A 14768-nucleotide genomic window follows, 5' to 3' on the forward strand; every position below is an offset into this window, starting at 1 on the left:
GCAGTGTGTTAAAAGAATTATATACCATGCCCAAGTGTGATTTATTGTTGGGATGCAAGACTGATTCCATATTTGAAAGGTACTTTCCTCGAACTATTTGAGAAAACTGTTTTCTTTCAGGCAGAAATTCTGCATTGAAACTTTTAAGGAAGAATTCACTTTAAAATATAAATTGTATTTCTATGCTTGAATAAGCATATCTTTTTTTAAAAAAAATTTATAAAAACCCTTCTGACCATGACTTATCCATCTTTGGAAAACAAGACCTACCAGTGATGCTTAATAAATTACAAATGAGAAGCAAAATTCCTTATTTTTTTAGTTTGTGTATTGTTGATGCTTTAAAACAATTTTTCAGAGGTTTATGTCCAACTTATTTACCTTATTCTGTTTCAAGCCATATGTCAAATATATAATTAATGAGATATGGGTTACTCAAAGGTGCTAGGAAGCCTCCTCTCTTTCTATACCTGGGCAGAAAGGTATAATAATATAATAATTGTCCAGTAATTTCACAGATTTACCATTTACAAACTTTGCTAGTTTATCACCAATAACTGTACAAGTTCATCATTTACAGACTTTGCTAGTTTATCAACAACCTCCTAAATTAATGAATTAACTACTGCTTTCAATCTGTTCTGTAAATTTTACTTCTTTCTTCACATTTATTCAGTGAGTACTGACTTCGCTCGTTAAGAGATGTCCTTACTCATTTCATGAAGAGATGCAGTATAGTTTACAGAAACACTGTCTTGAGAGTTAAACCTTTTAAAAAAATCTTTTAAAAATATTTTTATTTATTTATTGAGGCAGAGTCTTGCTCTGTTGTCCAGGCCGGAGTGCAGTGTTGCGATCTTGGCTCACTGCAACCTCTGCCTCCTGGGCTCAAGGGATCCTCCCACCTTAGCCTGGGAGTAGCTGGGACTACAGGCACATGTCACCACACTCAGCTAATTCTTGTATTTTCTGTAGAAATGGGGTCTCATTGTGTTGCTCAGGCTAGTCTCAAACTCCTGGGCTCAAGTGATCTGCCTGCCTCGGCCTCCCAAAGTGCTGGGATTACAGGTGGAGCCACTGCACTGGGCTGAGAGTTAAACCTTTCCAAGGCTCAATTTTCTCATGTATAAACTGAAGATAATAAGGTCTCATAAATAGGGTAACAGTATATCTTAGTTTATCTGTGACAGTGCTGATTTATGCTTATTGTTTTATTAGTTTTTCTATTGTTGTTATCCTTGTTCAGCTATTTTTATAATTGTTGTTACTCTTAGTAAAGTACTATACAAAGTAAAAAATGAATAAATGCGAGTTCCCTTTTCTCCTTCAAATACCCCCAGTCCTTCTGTCTTAAGTAGATCATTATTAAGGGTTTCTTATTTATCCTTAACAGAAAATTTTATTATAATGAAATCATATTACAAGGCTGATTTTTCATATTGCTTTTTCACTTAAAATATGTATTAAGTTTTTCCACTTCTGTATATTTAATACATTTATAATATCTCATTCTTAATAGCTTCGTTATACTAAATGGCTCTTTCTCTGTGTGTGTGTGTGTGTGTGCGCGCGCATGTGTGTGTGTGTATGTGTATGTATATATATATATTGCTTTTTTTTTTGTTGAGACAGAATCTCGCTCTGTCTCCTAGGCTGGAGTGCAGTGGCGAGATCTCGGCTCACTGCAGCCTCCTCCTTCAGGGTTCAAGTGATTCTCCTGCCTCAGCCTCCCAAGTAGCTGGGATAACAGGCGCCCACCACCACACTTGGCTAATTTTTATATTTTTAGTAGAAACAGAGTTTTGCCATATTGGCCAGCCTGGTCTTGAACTCCTAACCTCAGGTGATCCACCTGCCTCAGCCCCCCACAGTGCTGGGATTACAGTCGTGAGTCACTGCGCCCGGCCTGAATGACTATATTTTTTATTAGGTTGATTTTTTAGGTTTGTGGGAATTTAGGTTGTTTCCTTAGTTTCACTATTTTGAACCATGCTGTAAAAATATTTATATATACTGGGTAAACTTTTGTGAGTTTATCAGTAGTGTGAATTCTTACAAAGATGAAGTGTCAAACTGTCAATACATTTCATTATTTTACCATTTATCTATCTGCATGTGTTTGACCAAGAGAAATTTCAGAACAGGAGAGAAGCTAGTGCATCAAAACTAGTCATGCTACCCGAAAAGTATATGCCATGTAAAATTTAAAAAAATTTTACTATGAAATGTTGTTAGAGATACTGCTGTGGGCTGCCCTGAGGCACTTCAGCTTGTGTATACTGAAGTTGAAATGATTTCGAGGATAATTTTTACATGAAGGGATTATCATTTGATGCTTGACCTAGAACTTATTCACTCCCTAAATTAAACTCCTTGCTAGTCGAACTCTGGGATTTTAGTCGGGGAGGGGAGACATTTAAACTTTGATAGCTATTGTTCCAATAAAATTATCTTCTATAAAAGTTGGACGGTTATCTTTACACTCATAATATGTAAACATGTCTGTTTTCTCACACACTTGGCAGTTGTGGATGTTACCACATTGTTTCTATTTTTAATAAAACTTTTTACTGAAAAATAAGTAAAAATGATACATCTCATGTTTGATTTGGCCATCAGATATATATTAAAATGAAGACTTAAAAGTGAATTGATGCCATGGTAATATTTTGAATTCTTAACATTTTACAATTTAAAATTTCACCTGTTTAGATTTTAAAAATGAAAAATGTTGTCCTTTTCCTCACATATTAGAGAAAGATTCAGTTGTTATTTGAAAGAATTTCTCTGTGATAGTATTCTATGGAAGAGTGAAGTCTTTATTCCTACTAAATGATAAGCCAAAGTAGATATAATCATTAGTGGATTTTGTTTCTTTTTAACTCATGCTTTCCAAATATCTGTGCAGTTTTGATGTAAAGTATAAGATTGTTAGTCTGATGAGTGCACCTTATGAATATGGTGAAGAGAATCCTGTGTCAACTTTCCGGAATTACAATTTATGTATGTAGTCCTTACTAACTTCTGTTTCAACATAGGCATTCCTGTTGCTCCTTATCCCAGTAGTCCATTAAGGATAAAATTTAAATAATATAGACTGAATATTTTTTCAAAAGGAAAACTGTATAACAGTTGAAAACATCACTGTGGCAAGCAGAATGTTTAGATGAACATTTTGAGAAAGTGAGTGAATCTGAGGAAGTGATATGATCTACAGTAGCCCTTCCTACATGTTTGTTGTTAATACATTCTTAGATATCAAATATTCTGTTTTTAAAGGGGGGAGATATTATTTAGTTTGTTTTTAAAAAAGGTAATGAAGTAGATGTTACTATAACCTTTAAGCATGTTGAATCCCCAGATCACCTTTATGAATATATATATATACCCAAGGTATATGTGCATCATGGTTTGGTTAATATTGATCTAGAACAGGGCTTCTCAACAGGGACTTTATTGACAACTGGGGCCAGATAATTCTTTGGTGGAGGGGTTGTTGTGTGCATTGTAGGTTATTTAGCAGTATCCCTGGCCTCTACCCACTAAATGCCAGCAGAACCCATCCTTTCCCAATTGTGACAAGCAACTGAGAGCCATGTGATATGTTGAAGCAAAAATGTAGCCTGTGCTTTATACCTAGACTCAGGATTCAAGCCATTGATAGGAATCATTTAATAGCTAGATATTTATGGATAAAATCATGTGATGTCTGGGGTTTGCTTAAAAATATGTATATGCTCCTGTGTGTGTATGGTGCTAGGGGATGGTAGTAAGTGAGTGAGGGTCTAAAAGAAATAAGATTGACCAAGAAAATAATTGTTGAAGTTGAGTACATTAGGAGGCGAGGGTTTTTATTCTAGTTTCTCTACCCTTGTATACGTTTGAAAGTTTATGTTATAAATAGTTTATATTGTTTATTTTCTTATTTTAATTAATGTTTTTGAAGAGACAGAGTCTTGCTCTGTGGCCCAGGCTAGAGTGCAATGGTGTGATCTTAGCTCACTTCAGCCTTAAACTCCTAGGCTCATGTGATCTTCCTGCCTCAGCCTTCCAAGTAGCTAGGACTACAAAGGTGCATGCCACCAGCCTGGCAGATTTTTTTTTTTTCCCTGTACAGTGAGGGTCTTGCTGTGTCAGGCAGGCTGGTTTCAAACTTCAGGCCTCAAGTAATCCTCTCACCTCACTTCCCAAAGCATGGGACTGCGGATACGAGCCACCACTCCTGGCCTATTATTTTTATTTTTTAAAAATAGTTTTTTTAAACAGTTTAACATAGATTAGAACTCAAAGTTTAATATGTTCTGTTGACTAAAGTCTTTGGAACTTTTTTTAGTTTTGAGTTATTGGTCAAATTAAATAATGAATATTTATTAAATTCTAGCTAGAATGTTTATAAAATTTCAGATTGCTCTTATAGTGAGATAAAGCCAGGAGAAAGTAGTCTCCTAGACTCTGGCAGTCTTTACAAGCTCTCTAAAATGTTAGCAGTAAACCATAACCTCAGGTCAGTTAAATCATAAAACAGGACTTAGTAAGAAGTATGTAAAGTGCTTTCTGTTTTCCCCTTAAAAAGAACCAGAACGGCTAGGTGCAGTGGCTCATGCCTGTAATCCCAGCACTTTGGGAGGCCAAGGTGGGAGGATCACGAGGTCAGGACAGGAAGACCATCCTGGCTAACACAGTGAAGCCTCGTCTCTACTGAAAATACAAAAAATTAACTGGGCCTGGTGGCGCTCACCTGTAGTCCCAGCTACTCGGGAGGCTAAGGCAGGAGAATTGCTCGAATCCAGGAGGCGGAGGTTGCAGTGAGCTGAGATCGTGCCACTGCACACCAGCCTGGGCGACAGAGGAAGAAGAAAGAACCAAAGCATAGTGTTGTAGATTTTAGTAATTTAATTGTTTTGTGTATCATGACTGTTGAATTTACCTTGTGGGAAACAATAATCACTTATTATATATAGCATACTGTATGATAATGTTTTTAGTGTATCTGGAATATGGTGTAGCCATTAAGAAAAAATTAGGTAGATTTCTATGTACTGATATGGAAGGATGTTCAAATTCATTGTTACTTGAAAAAAAAAAAAAAAAACAACTTACAGAGCACTATAATCTCATTTGTATAAAGACCAAAACATATAGGGGAGGTGGAATACCGTGTGAATATATAATCTCTGTGTGCACGCATGCATGCTTATATAGACACAGATTTTCTGGAAGGATTCTGACCAAATAATGGTAACCTCTGGACACAACAGTTGGTCAGTGAAACTATGGGAACATGACTCAGGGAGACTTTTACTTTCTTAGAGTTATCTTTGAAGTTTCTGTCATAGTGTTATTTTTGTTTCTTTTTAGTTAAAAATTAAGGATAATGTATTACAAAATTATGATATATAAAATTAATTTTTAGGCTGGGTATGGTAGCTCATACCTGTAATCCTAGCACTTTGAGGGGGCTGGAAGATTGCTTGAGCCCAGTAGTACGAGACCAACCTGAGCAAGATAGTGAGACCTCGTCTCTAGAAAGAAATTAAAAAATTAGCTGGTCATAGTGTTGTGCACCTGTAGTCCCAGCTACTCGAGAGGCAAAGGTGGGAGGATCACTTGAGCCCAGGAGCCTGGGCTGCAGTGAGCTGTGATCGTAGCACTGTACTCCAGCTTGGGCAATAGAGTGAGATCCTGTCTCAAAAAAAAAAAAAAAGTTAAAAAATTATTTTTTATTTTTGTTTATATATTTCTAAGGTTCTCCAGGATATACTTTTATAGTAGTGGAAATATATTCTCAGAATAAACTACAACTTGAAAAAAAAATTTGAAAAACCAATCCATTAGATAAAATGGACAAGGGAAGTGAACAATTAAAAGACAAAGTTCAGGTGTCCAGTAAGTGTATGTAAAGCTATTTATCTGCACCTGTAATTAGGAATATGTTAATTAAAGGAATAATGATATTATTTCACATCCATCGTATTAGCAACCACTTAAAAGTCTAATAATGTCATATGTAGTTGAGGATATGGGGAAAAGCAGAGCTTTTATATTCTGGGTGGAGATAGTAATTGGTATAGCACTCAGGAAAGAAAATTGGCTAAATGGTAAAGTTGAAATTTGCATTTAGCATTTCTACTTCTAAGTATATACAGTGGAGAAACTCTTGTACATTTGTACAAATATGTTTATTCCAACATTGTGTAATAATAATACAAAACTGGAAATAACCTATGTTTCTCCATGGTTATTGCATAAATAAATTATAGTGCATTCAAACAATGGTATGCCATAGCAGTCAAAAGAAGAGCAGTCATTCTTGAGAAAAAAAAAAGTCAAATTGCAAAAGGATAGATAAAATTATAACATTCACATAAATTTTTTCGTTTTCTTTTTCTTTCTTTTTTTTGAGACAAGGTCTCACCCTGTCACCCAGGTTGGAGTGCAGTGATACTATCTTGGCCCACTGCAACCTGTGCCTCCTGGGTTCAAGCAATTCTCCTGCCTTAGCCTCCTGGGTAGCTGGGATTACAGGTGTATGCCACCACACCCTGCTGATTTTTGTATTTTTTTAGAGACAGGGTTTCGCTATGTTGCTCAGGCTGATCTTGAACTCCTGAGCTCAAGCAGTCTGCCCGCCTTGGCATCCCAGAGTGCTGGGATTACAGGCGTGAGCCACTGCACCTGGCCCATGAACATTTTCAAAACATAAAACAAATCTGTTGTTTATAGACATACACTTGTGATCAAGTCATATAATTGGTGGACTATCCAATGACTTCAAATTATTCTTACAACGGGAGAAAGGGAAGAGAATGGGTTCGCAGTTTGGAGTAGGAAGGCTACAATTTACATGTTATTTCTTTAAAAAGATCAGAAGTAAATATGGCAAAATGTAGACATTTATATTATATGGATGATGGGTTGGTCCATGGTTCTTGAATTATTCTGTGCGTTTTTCTGATTATTTTGAACTATAAAAGTGTTTTTTAATATAAAATATATTTTTAAAAGTTACTATTCCAGTAGCCCAGTTTCTGAGGGTGGTTTGAAACTTGTGTTATTGAAATGTCTTATAATATCAGGTGTATTCCTTTTCCATAACAGAAATAATATAATAAACATAGTAATTCTTTGTATATTTCCTAGTTTTACATAAAGTATACTCTAAAATTTTTCTTTTTGCATTTCAGACAGCATGTTTTCGTGAAGAAAGGGATGTATTAGTGAATGGAGACAATAAATGGATTACAACCTTGCACTATGCTTTCCAGGATGACAATAACTTAGTAAGAATCATTTTTGTATTTCTGTATACTTACTATTTTTTTGTTGGAAGAATTAGAATTATTTTTATTTAAACATCGTTTAAATGTAGGTTTTATATAAAAAAACCAAACACCACATGTTCTCACTCATAGGTAGGAACTGAACAGTGAGAACACTTGGATACAGGAAGGGGAACATCACACACTGGGGCCTGTCGGGGGCGAGGGGAGGGGGCAGGGATAGCATTAGGAGATATACGTAATGTAAATGACAAGTTAATGGGTGCACCACACCAGCATGGCACATGTATACATATGTAACAAACCTGCACATTGTGCACATGTACCCTAGAACTTAAAAGTATAATTAAAAAAAAAAAAGAAAATTAACAGCATTTCACATAGGGTAAGTTGTTCACTTGATATGTGGTGTTTTTTTCTTCTCCCTGGAAATTTGATACCTTTTCATTGGAATTCTTTATGCTTTTTAATAAGCAAGTCGAAGCTAAATCCAAACATTTAATTGCTATTAGTTAAGTTCTGTAGAAGGCCTTCAGGAGTTTTTCATGATACCTTTAATACCAGTACCATTCCTCTTCCCCTGCTTCTGTTAAAGTCCAGCTAGCACTTTAAAATTGTGCTCAAATTCATCTTAAAATAATCATTTCCAGAATTTCCCATTGAAATTAATCTTTCTCATCTCATTCTAACTTTACGTTTTTAAATTATTTTTATTACATAACACGTGTGTATATATCTCTGATTTTTTTTGATACAACTTTAAAAAACATTTAAATAGGCCAGATGTGGTGGCTCACACCTGTAATCCCAGCACTTTGGGAGGCCAAGGCGGGCGGATCATGAGGTCAGGAGATTGAGACCATCCTAGCTAACATGGTGAAACCCCATCTCTACTAACAATACAAAAAATTAGCCGGGCGTGGTGGCGGGCACCTGTAGTCCCAGCTACTCAGGAGGCTGAGGCAGGAGAATGGCGTGAACCCGGGAGGTGGAGGTTGCAGTGAGCCAAGATCGTGCCACTGCACTCCAGCCTGGGTGACAGAGCAAGACTCAGTCTCAAAAAAAAAAAAAAAAAAAAAAAAAAAAAAATTTAAATAAGTTACATGGACTGGACCATCTTTAGATAATTTAAAATTAAAGGTTTTTCCAACCCCACTGGAAACAAGGAAAAAAAAATAAAAGTTTATGCAAGTCTATAATACTCATGGGGTTTGTCTGATTTCAGGCCAGATCTAGGTGTTCAAATAATGTCATTACTTGTCTTTTATATCCCTTACATGCTTATAAGAATATAATAATGTTTTATTAAACTGCAGATGGTGACCCATTAGTGGGTAATAACATCAATTAAGTCAGTTACGAGCAGCATTTTTTTTTCTTTTCCTTTTTTTTTTTAATTTTAAAGAGACAAGATCTTACTCTGTTGCCCAGGCTGGATCTTGCTCTGTTGCCCAATTAGAGCTCACTGCTGACTCTGACTCCTGGGCTCAAGCAACCCTCCCACCTCAGCCTCTTGAGTAACTGGGACTACAGGTGTGTGCCACTGTGCCCCACTAACTTAATTTTCTTTTTTTTTTTTGGTAAAAATGGGGTCTCAGTTTGTTGCTCAGGCTCATCTTGAACTCTTGGCTTCAAGTGATCCTCTCAGCTTGACCTCCTAAGGTGTGTGGATTACAGGCATGAGCCACCATGCCCAGCCATAAGCAACATTTTTGAAGATTAAATAGAATAGAAAATGACAGAGTTAATGACAAGTAGTAAGAGTGAATGTAGTCTCATGACACATTTATTTTATAATATACTGAATTATCATATAAGCCATATATATTATTGTGGGTTATAGTGAGAATTGTTTAAAAGCCATAGTATAAAGAGTTTTGTATGCGCTAGTTGCATAGTTGTTGAACTGAATGTAATGATGTTTTAACTGGATTTAATTTTATTTAATATACAAAATTTTAGGGGTGAATGTATCATGCAAATATAATCTGCATGGGTTTGTTAACAACATTTGCAAGAGCAGATTAAAACACATCCCACATCTTTGCCTAGAAAAATTATAGCAATGTATCATGATAATTTTCAAAATGTTTTCAAATAATGAATAAAATCCACTATGACACTGCATTCTGTATTAGATAAATGTAACACTGCAGATTTGTGCATTGCTTAAAATTCTACATTTTGGTATAAATATAGAAATAATTATATAATTTTGTAGATATATTAATAGAAGTAAATTACTCAAATACCAAATTTTATATAGCAAAAAAAGCCTGAACTGTTAATTATCTCTCTCCTTTCATTTAGTTTTATTTGCATTCTTTTGTATTTGACATTAGGGTTAACATTTCTTTTTCAAAGACATTTCTCAGGGAAAAATAGTCTGTATATACCACTCAATAATTACTAAAATAGAATTAAAGACATAACTGGAGGAAGAATGAAACACTGTAGCAGTCAAATCTCCTATAACTTGCCAGTGTTTCTTTAGTTTAGGGGAGCCTTCATCATATATTCATCTCAAGAGTCAGAGGTCTTGGTTATCATCAAAGATTTCCTTTTGAACATTTTTACAATATTAGAAAATAAAATCATTAAAAAATGTTGACAAAGCTAATTTTAGATACCATAAAAGGAAATTTTATTATATATAATTATTTTTCAAAGTAATGTTTAACCCTGATAGCTTTTAAATTGCCAAGTAAAGAACATAATTTATAATGTTATACAGTTTGAGAAAGCTGTGGCAAATAACTTTCATTTCTAACCTGTTTACCACTATAGTTTATGAAAAAATTTGTAGTTATAGCAAGTAGACCTTTTGTGTGTTTCAGAAAAAGGCACATAATTTAATGAATGGTAGATATGTGATTAGATCATTTTTTTCTTTAAAAAAGCTCGTTAAATACAAAGCTGCTTAGTTATGTCAACATTGACACATAAAATTTTTATCACTTAGAATATAATGAACCAGTGAAATTTGTTCCTTCTGTACTTTCTTATTCATTATTTCCTGATTAGTTATTTTATGGTTGAGGAAAAAAAGGAAAATACCTTGAATTGACATACGTAACTTTTTTAAAAGGTGAAAGATACTTGAATTTTAAATTAATTGCAGTAACTCATATGAACTCTAAATTCTTTATAGGAATCCAATTTGTGAAGACAGAAATTATTAGAAAAGTATCTTTTTTTAGAAAAGTATTTTTTAATAGTAAACAAAAAGAAAGCAAGGAGGAATAACTATAAGGTGAGCCTCTAAAGATTAACTGTTAATCTCTTTGTTATGGCAGCATGGGAATTAAAAGAGTTTCCTGATATTCCTAGGAAGACTTCTAGAATCATATCTTGAAATGCTCATTTTGGGACACATAACTCGTTTATTGCATGTTTTCAGATGTTTTAGCATTCTTTCCTTGGACTGAAAACAATCCCCAAAGCTGTGATGGTCTTTTTAGTAATCCGACCAGTGATTCCTAAAATCAGTGATTGTTGCTTTGGCTTTCATTTCCCTAATGACTATTGAAGTTCAGCATGTATTAATTGGCTGATCGTGTTGCCTCTTATGTGAATTATCTGTTAATATTCTTAGCCTAGTTTTGTTGGATCGTTTGTCCCTCTCTTAATAGTTGGTAGGGGCTCTTTATGTTAGGATTATATCTTTGACCTATTATGAATATTACCTCTCAGTGTATGTTTTTTAAAAACTTATTTAAAGATGCCTTAGCTACATTGGGTAATATTTTCAAAGTAGTTTGTGATTAGGAGTACCAGATATTCAATTTTACTATAAAATTAACCGATCTGAACAATATGATATTATAATAATATAGGAATAGGTAACCATAGCAGAATAGATTATCTAGGAACAGATACGAGTATATTTGGGATCTTAAAATACGATGAAGGGACGTTTCATTTGAATTGAGGAGAAAGTATGGATTATCTAGTTATTTTAGACTTTTAGTCTTATAGACTCTGTCTATAAGAAAATAGTCTTCACACTTTAATCAAAAGTAAATTGTCAGGATAGGGTCAGTTCAACATTAGGCCAGCCCAGCATGGTGGCTCACGCCTGTAATCCCAGCACTTTGGGAGGCCGAGGTGGGCAGATCACAAGGTCAGGAGATCAAGACCATCCTGGCCAACATGGTGAAACCCCGTCTCTACTAAAAATACAAAAATTAGCTGGGTATGGTGGCGCATGCCTGTAATCCCAGCTACTTGGGAGGCTGAGGCATGAGAATCACTTGAACCCAGGAGTCAGGGGTTGCAGTGAGCCAAGATCGTGCCACTGCACTGCAGCCTGGCGACAGAGCAAGACTGTCTCAAAACAAACAAACAAAAACGTTGGGCCTAGTAAATACAGCAAGTAGACCAAGACCAGGATTTTAAATACATTCTGCTTCCCTAATTTTCAAGACTTTAAATATGTGAAATTAGTTTCTTTGGTTTAACACACATTTACTATATTTATAATTTTAACATACAGTAATAAAAGGAATTTGAATTTTTTCAAGACTCTTTAAATCTTAATGTCAAGTCAGTAATATCCCTGAAACAATATCTTTATTCTGTAATAAAACCTTAATTTCAAGGCATTATTAATGACCTTCACGTGTCTTATACTCACTAGCCTTCATGCTAAGTGCTACATTATCATTATTATACTTATGATATGTCTATATATAATAATGAAATGTCACAGAGATTAATTTTTCAACTTCCACTTACAACATGGAGTCAGTATTTGAATATAGGTTTCTCTGACTACAATACCCATTTTTCCACTATGCCTAGTTTTCTCCCTCACTTAAAAATAATATATAATATACACACAAATACACATGTGTATGTAATACATGTTTATAAAGCAATGTAGAACATAAAGTTATAACATCAGGTGTAATCTAACAACCTAGAGAATCCCAGTGAACAGTTTGATGTACTATCCTCATCGTTTCTTTTTTGGCACACCCACATACATACCCATAAGCATCCATATCTAAAATTAGTTGGCATCTGTTTATTATATACACCTGAGAAAAGCTCATTCTGATATATATAGTATTAGAAATGGGAAGAGAAACATATGGTGAGAATTACTATATTCTACATAGTAGTGGTTTCTAAATGCTGATCTATAGACTGATGCTGGTTCTAATAAAGTTCTTACTGGGTAAAATAAGGAAAACATAATGATGATGAATACGAATTTCTTTCAATGTAGGGACGATCCTGTATTCGAATTTTTTCTTTTATTGTTTTTTTTTTTGAGGGGGGCTGGATTCAAATGTTCGTTATTCTAAAATCTTGGAAAGCTATGTTCCATTGTTGGAAGATGATAATAATGATGATATTATCTCTTTGCAAAATACAGCAAGAAGAATGGTAACCCTGTGTTGTTCTCTGCCCCAGTCTTTAAGAGTTTTGTTTTACTGCTGTATGAAATTTAGAAGTTTTGTAATGACTGCTGATCATCATCTTACACAGTTTCTTGTTAATTAGCTGCATATGTAATTAACTGCATAAATATTTGACCCAGTCCTGTTTGACCTTGGGATACAGTATATTGATCTTTCACCCTTATTAGTTTACTGAGTACATTTTGTTTTTTTCATTCACAGTACCTGGTTATGGATTATTATGTTGGTGGTGATTTGCTTACTTTACTCAGCAAATTTGAAGATAGATTGCCTGAAGATATGGCTCGATTTTACTTGGCTGAGATGGTGATAGCAATTGACTCAGTTCATCAGCTACATTATGTACACAGGTAAGACAGTCCTTCATTGTACCTGACTGTGAGTTACTATGTAATATCTAGCAACAAAGGTCTATTTCTTGCCAGATTTATGAATTATGGTCTTGGGTACATTTATTGTCAACCAAAAAAAATTATTTTCAGACGATTTTGGTTGTTTTGCTTTGTTGTTATTTGTCAGCATTACAGAACCGATGTGCCTGCTTATACATGCATGTACGTGTATAGGATCTAAAAGTTCTCACTGCTAGAATAGTAGACATTGGAGACTAGGAAAGGTGGGAGGAGGTGAGGGATGAGAAATTGCCTATGGGTACAGGGTACACTATCAAGTGATGGGTACGCTATATTGCATACCTCACAACTACACAATATGTCCATGTAGCAAAACTGCACTTGTACCCCCTAAATCTGTTTTAAAAAAAAGTTCTCACTTCCAGTCAGCATTTCTAGAAACCACTTCTTTAAAAACCGCTCTTGTTTAAATGTACATATGAATTCCATCTCAAAAGGAGTATGTATTGGTCAGTTTTCTTATAGTTGAGTCTTATATATTTAAATTAGCTGGAATTCTAGACCATAAGTCATAGCTTCATTTGCTAAATAAGTCCTGTATTATATATTTTATGTTTCTCAAGAAAACACTTTCAAGGATTGTATGTGTCAAAAGAGATTTTTTGTATGAAAGTGATAATTTTGATGTTCATGGAGTAATTTATTATAAACTTAATAATTTACATTTAAAAAATTTAAAAATACCAACATGAATTTGGAAGGACACACAAAAAGTAAGAAATAAATTAAGGATATATGGGATGATTGAAAAGGTACCCTCACATTTTAAGAGGAAAGTAGGAAAGAGCAGAACATTGTTGGTGAATTAATCATTCAAATGAGAGTATCTTTGGATAGTGCAAAATGTGAGAAAGAGAAAGGTGCTGAGGAGAAGTAGGTAAAGGGATACTGCCAAGTTAGAAATAAACTAAACCATTTTCTAAGAGTGCTTTTCAAACTTTGGCATGCATCTGAATCCTGTGGAGGAAGCCTGGTTGAAACCCAGATTGTTGAGTCAGCTGCAGAAGTGCTGATTCAGTAGGTTGGGTGGGGCTGGGGGATTGCCATCTCTAACAAGTTCCCAGGTGGTGATGCTGCTGCTGGTATAGTGACCACACTCCGAGAACTATGCTCTAAGACAGCAGTGACTGTTTCTTTTAAGTTTTGGGTGGTAAGAGTGATCTTTGAGAAGAACATGAATGTGGCAGGAATAGAATGTTTCTGTTTCGGTGTTTGCTTTTTAAGATGTGGGTGTCTTAATCGCTGTTTTATTTAATTAGTATTGAAGTTCTAAGACATTATTAAAGGAAGAATAATTAAACAATTTATATTTTATCATATCTCTGTTTGGCTCTTGCCTATTCATGTGCTTTTCTCTGTGGGTATCTGATTGTCCATAGTTTTCATTGAAAATAAAGATATGGAAATGCTTTGAAAATTGTAAAGGACAATGCAGTTTTTGTTTTTGTTTTTGTTTTAATTTAAATTTTTGTAGAGATGGGGGTCTCACTGTGTTGCTCAGGCTGGTCTTGAACTCCTGGACTCAAGTGATCCTGCCACCTCAGCTTCCCAAAGTGTTGGGATTAGAGGCATGAGCTACCACTCCTGGCCACAGTGCAGCTTTAAAGATGGTATTGTGGTCTCAAGAGTCACTTATAGAATGAGAA

The 14768-nt window shown here is 34.8% G+C and overlaps 2 protein-coding genes across 24 annotated transcripts in view; one reads left to right on the plus strand and one right to left on the minus strand.

The window, feature by feature from the left end:
• Positions 1-14768, minus strand: part of SNAP47 (synaptosome associated protein 47) — a 779054-nt gene that overhangs the window by 668494 nt on the left and 95792 nt on the right. The window lies entirely within an intron of this gene.
• Positions 1-14768, plus strand: part of CDC42BPA (CDC42 binding protein kinase alpha) — a 332162-nt gene that overhangs the window by 111035 nt on the left and 206359 nt on the right. For all 23 annotated transcript variants that reach the window (XR_007719261.1, XM_050757123.1, XM_050757286.1 and 20 more), the window contains exons 4-5: positions 7185-7280; positions 12911-13059. Coding sequence is in view for 22 of the 23 variants with exons in the window: in XM_050757123.1 (XP_050613080.1) it covers positions 7185-7280; positions 12911-13059 (245 nt within the window). In the remaining variant the exon portion in view is untranslated. The remainder of the gene's footprint in view (positions 1-7184; positions 7281-12910; positions 13060-14768) is intronic.

Source organism: Macaca thibetana, chromosome 1 (genome assembly GCF_024542745.1).
Source record: "Macaca thibetana thibetana isolate TM-01 chromosome 1, ASM2454274v1, whole genome shotgun sequence".
NCBI lineage: Eukaryota > Metazoa > Chordata > Mammalia > Primates > Cercopithecidae > Macaca > Macaca thibetana.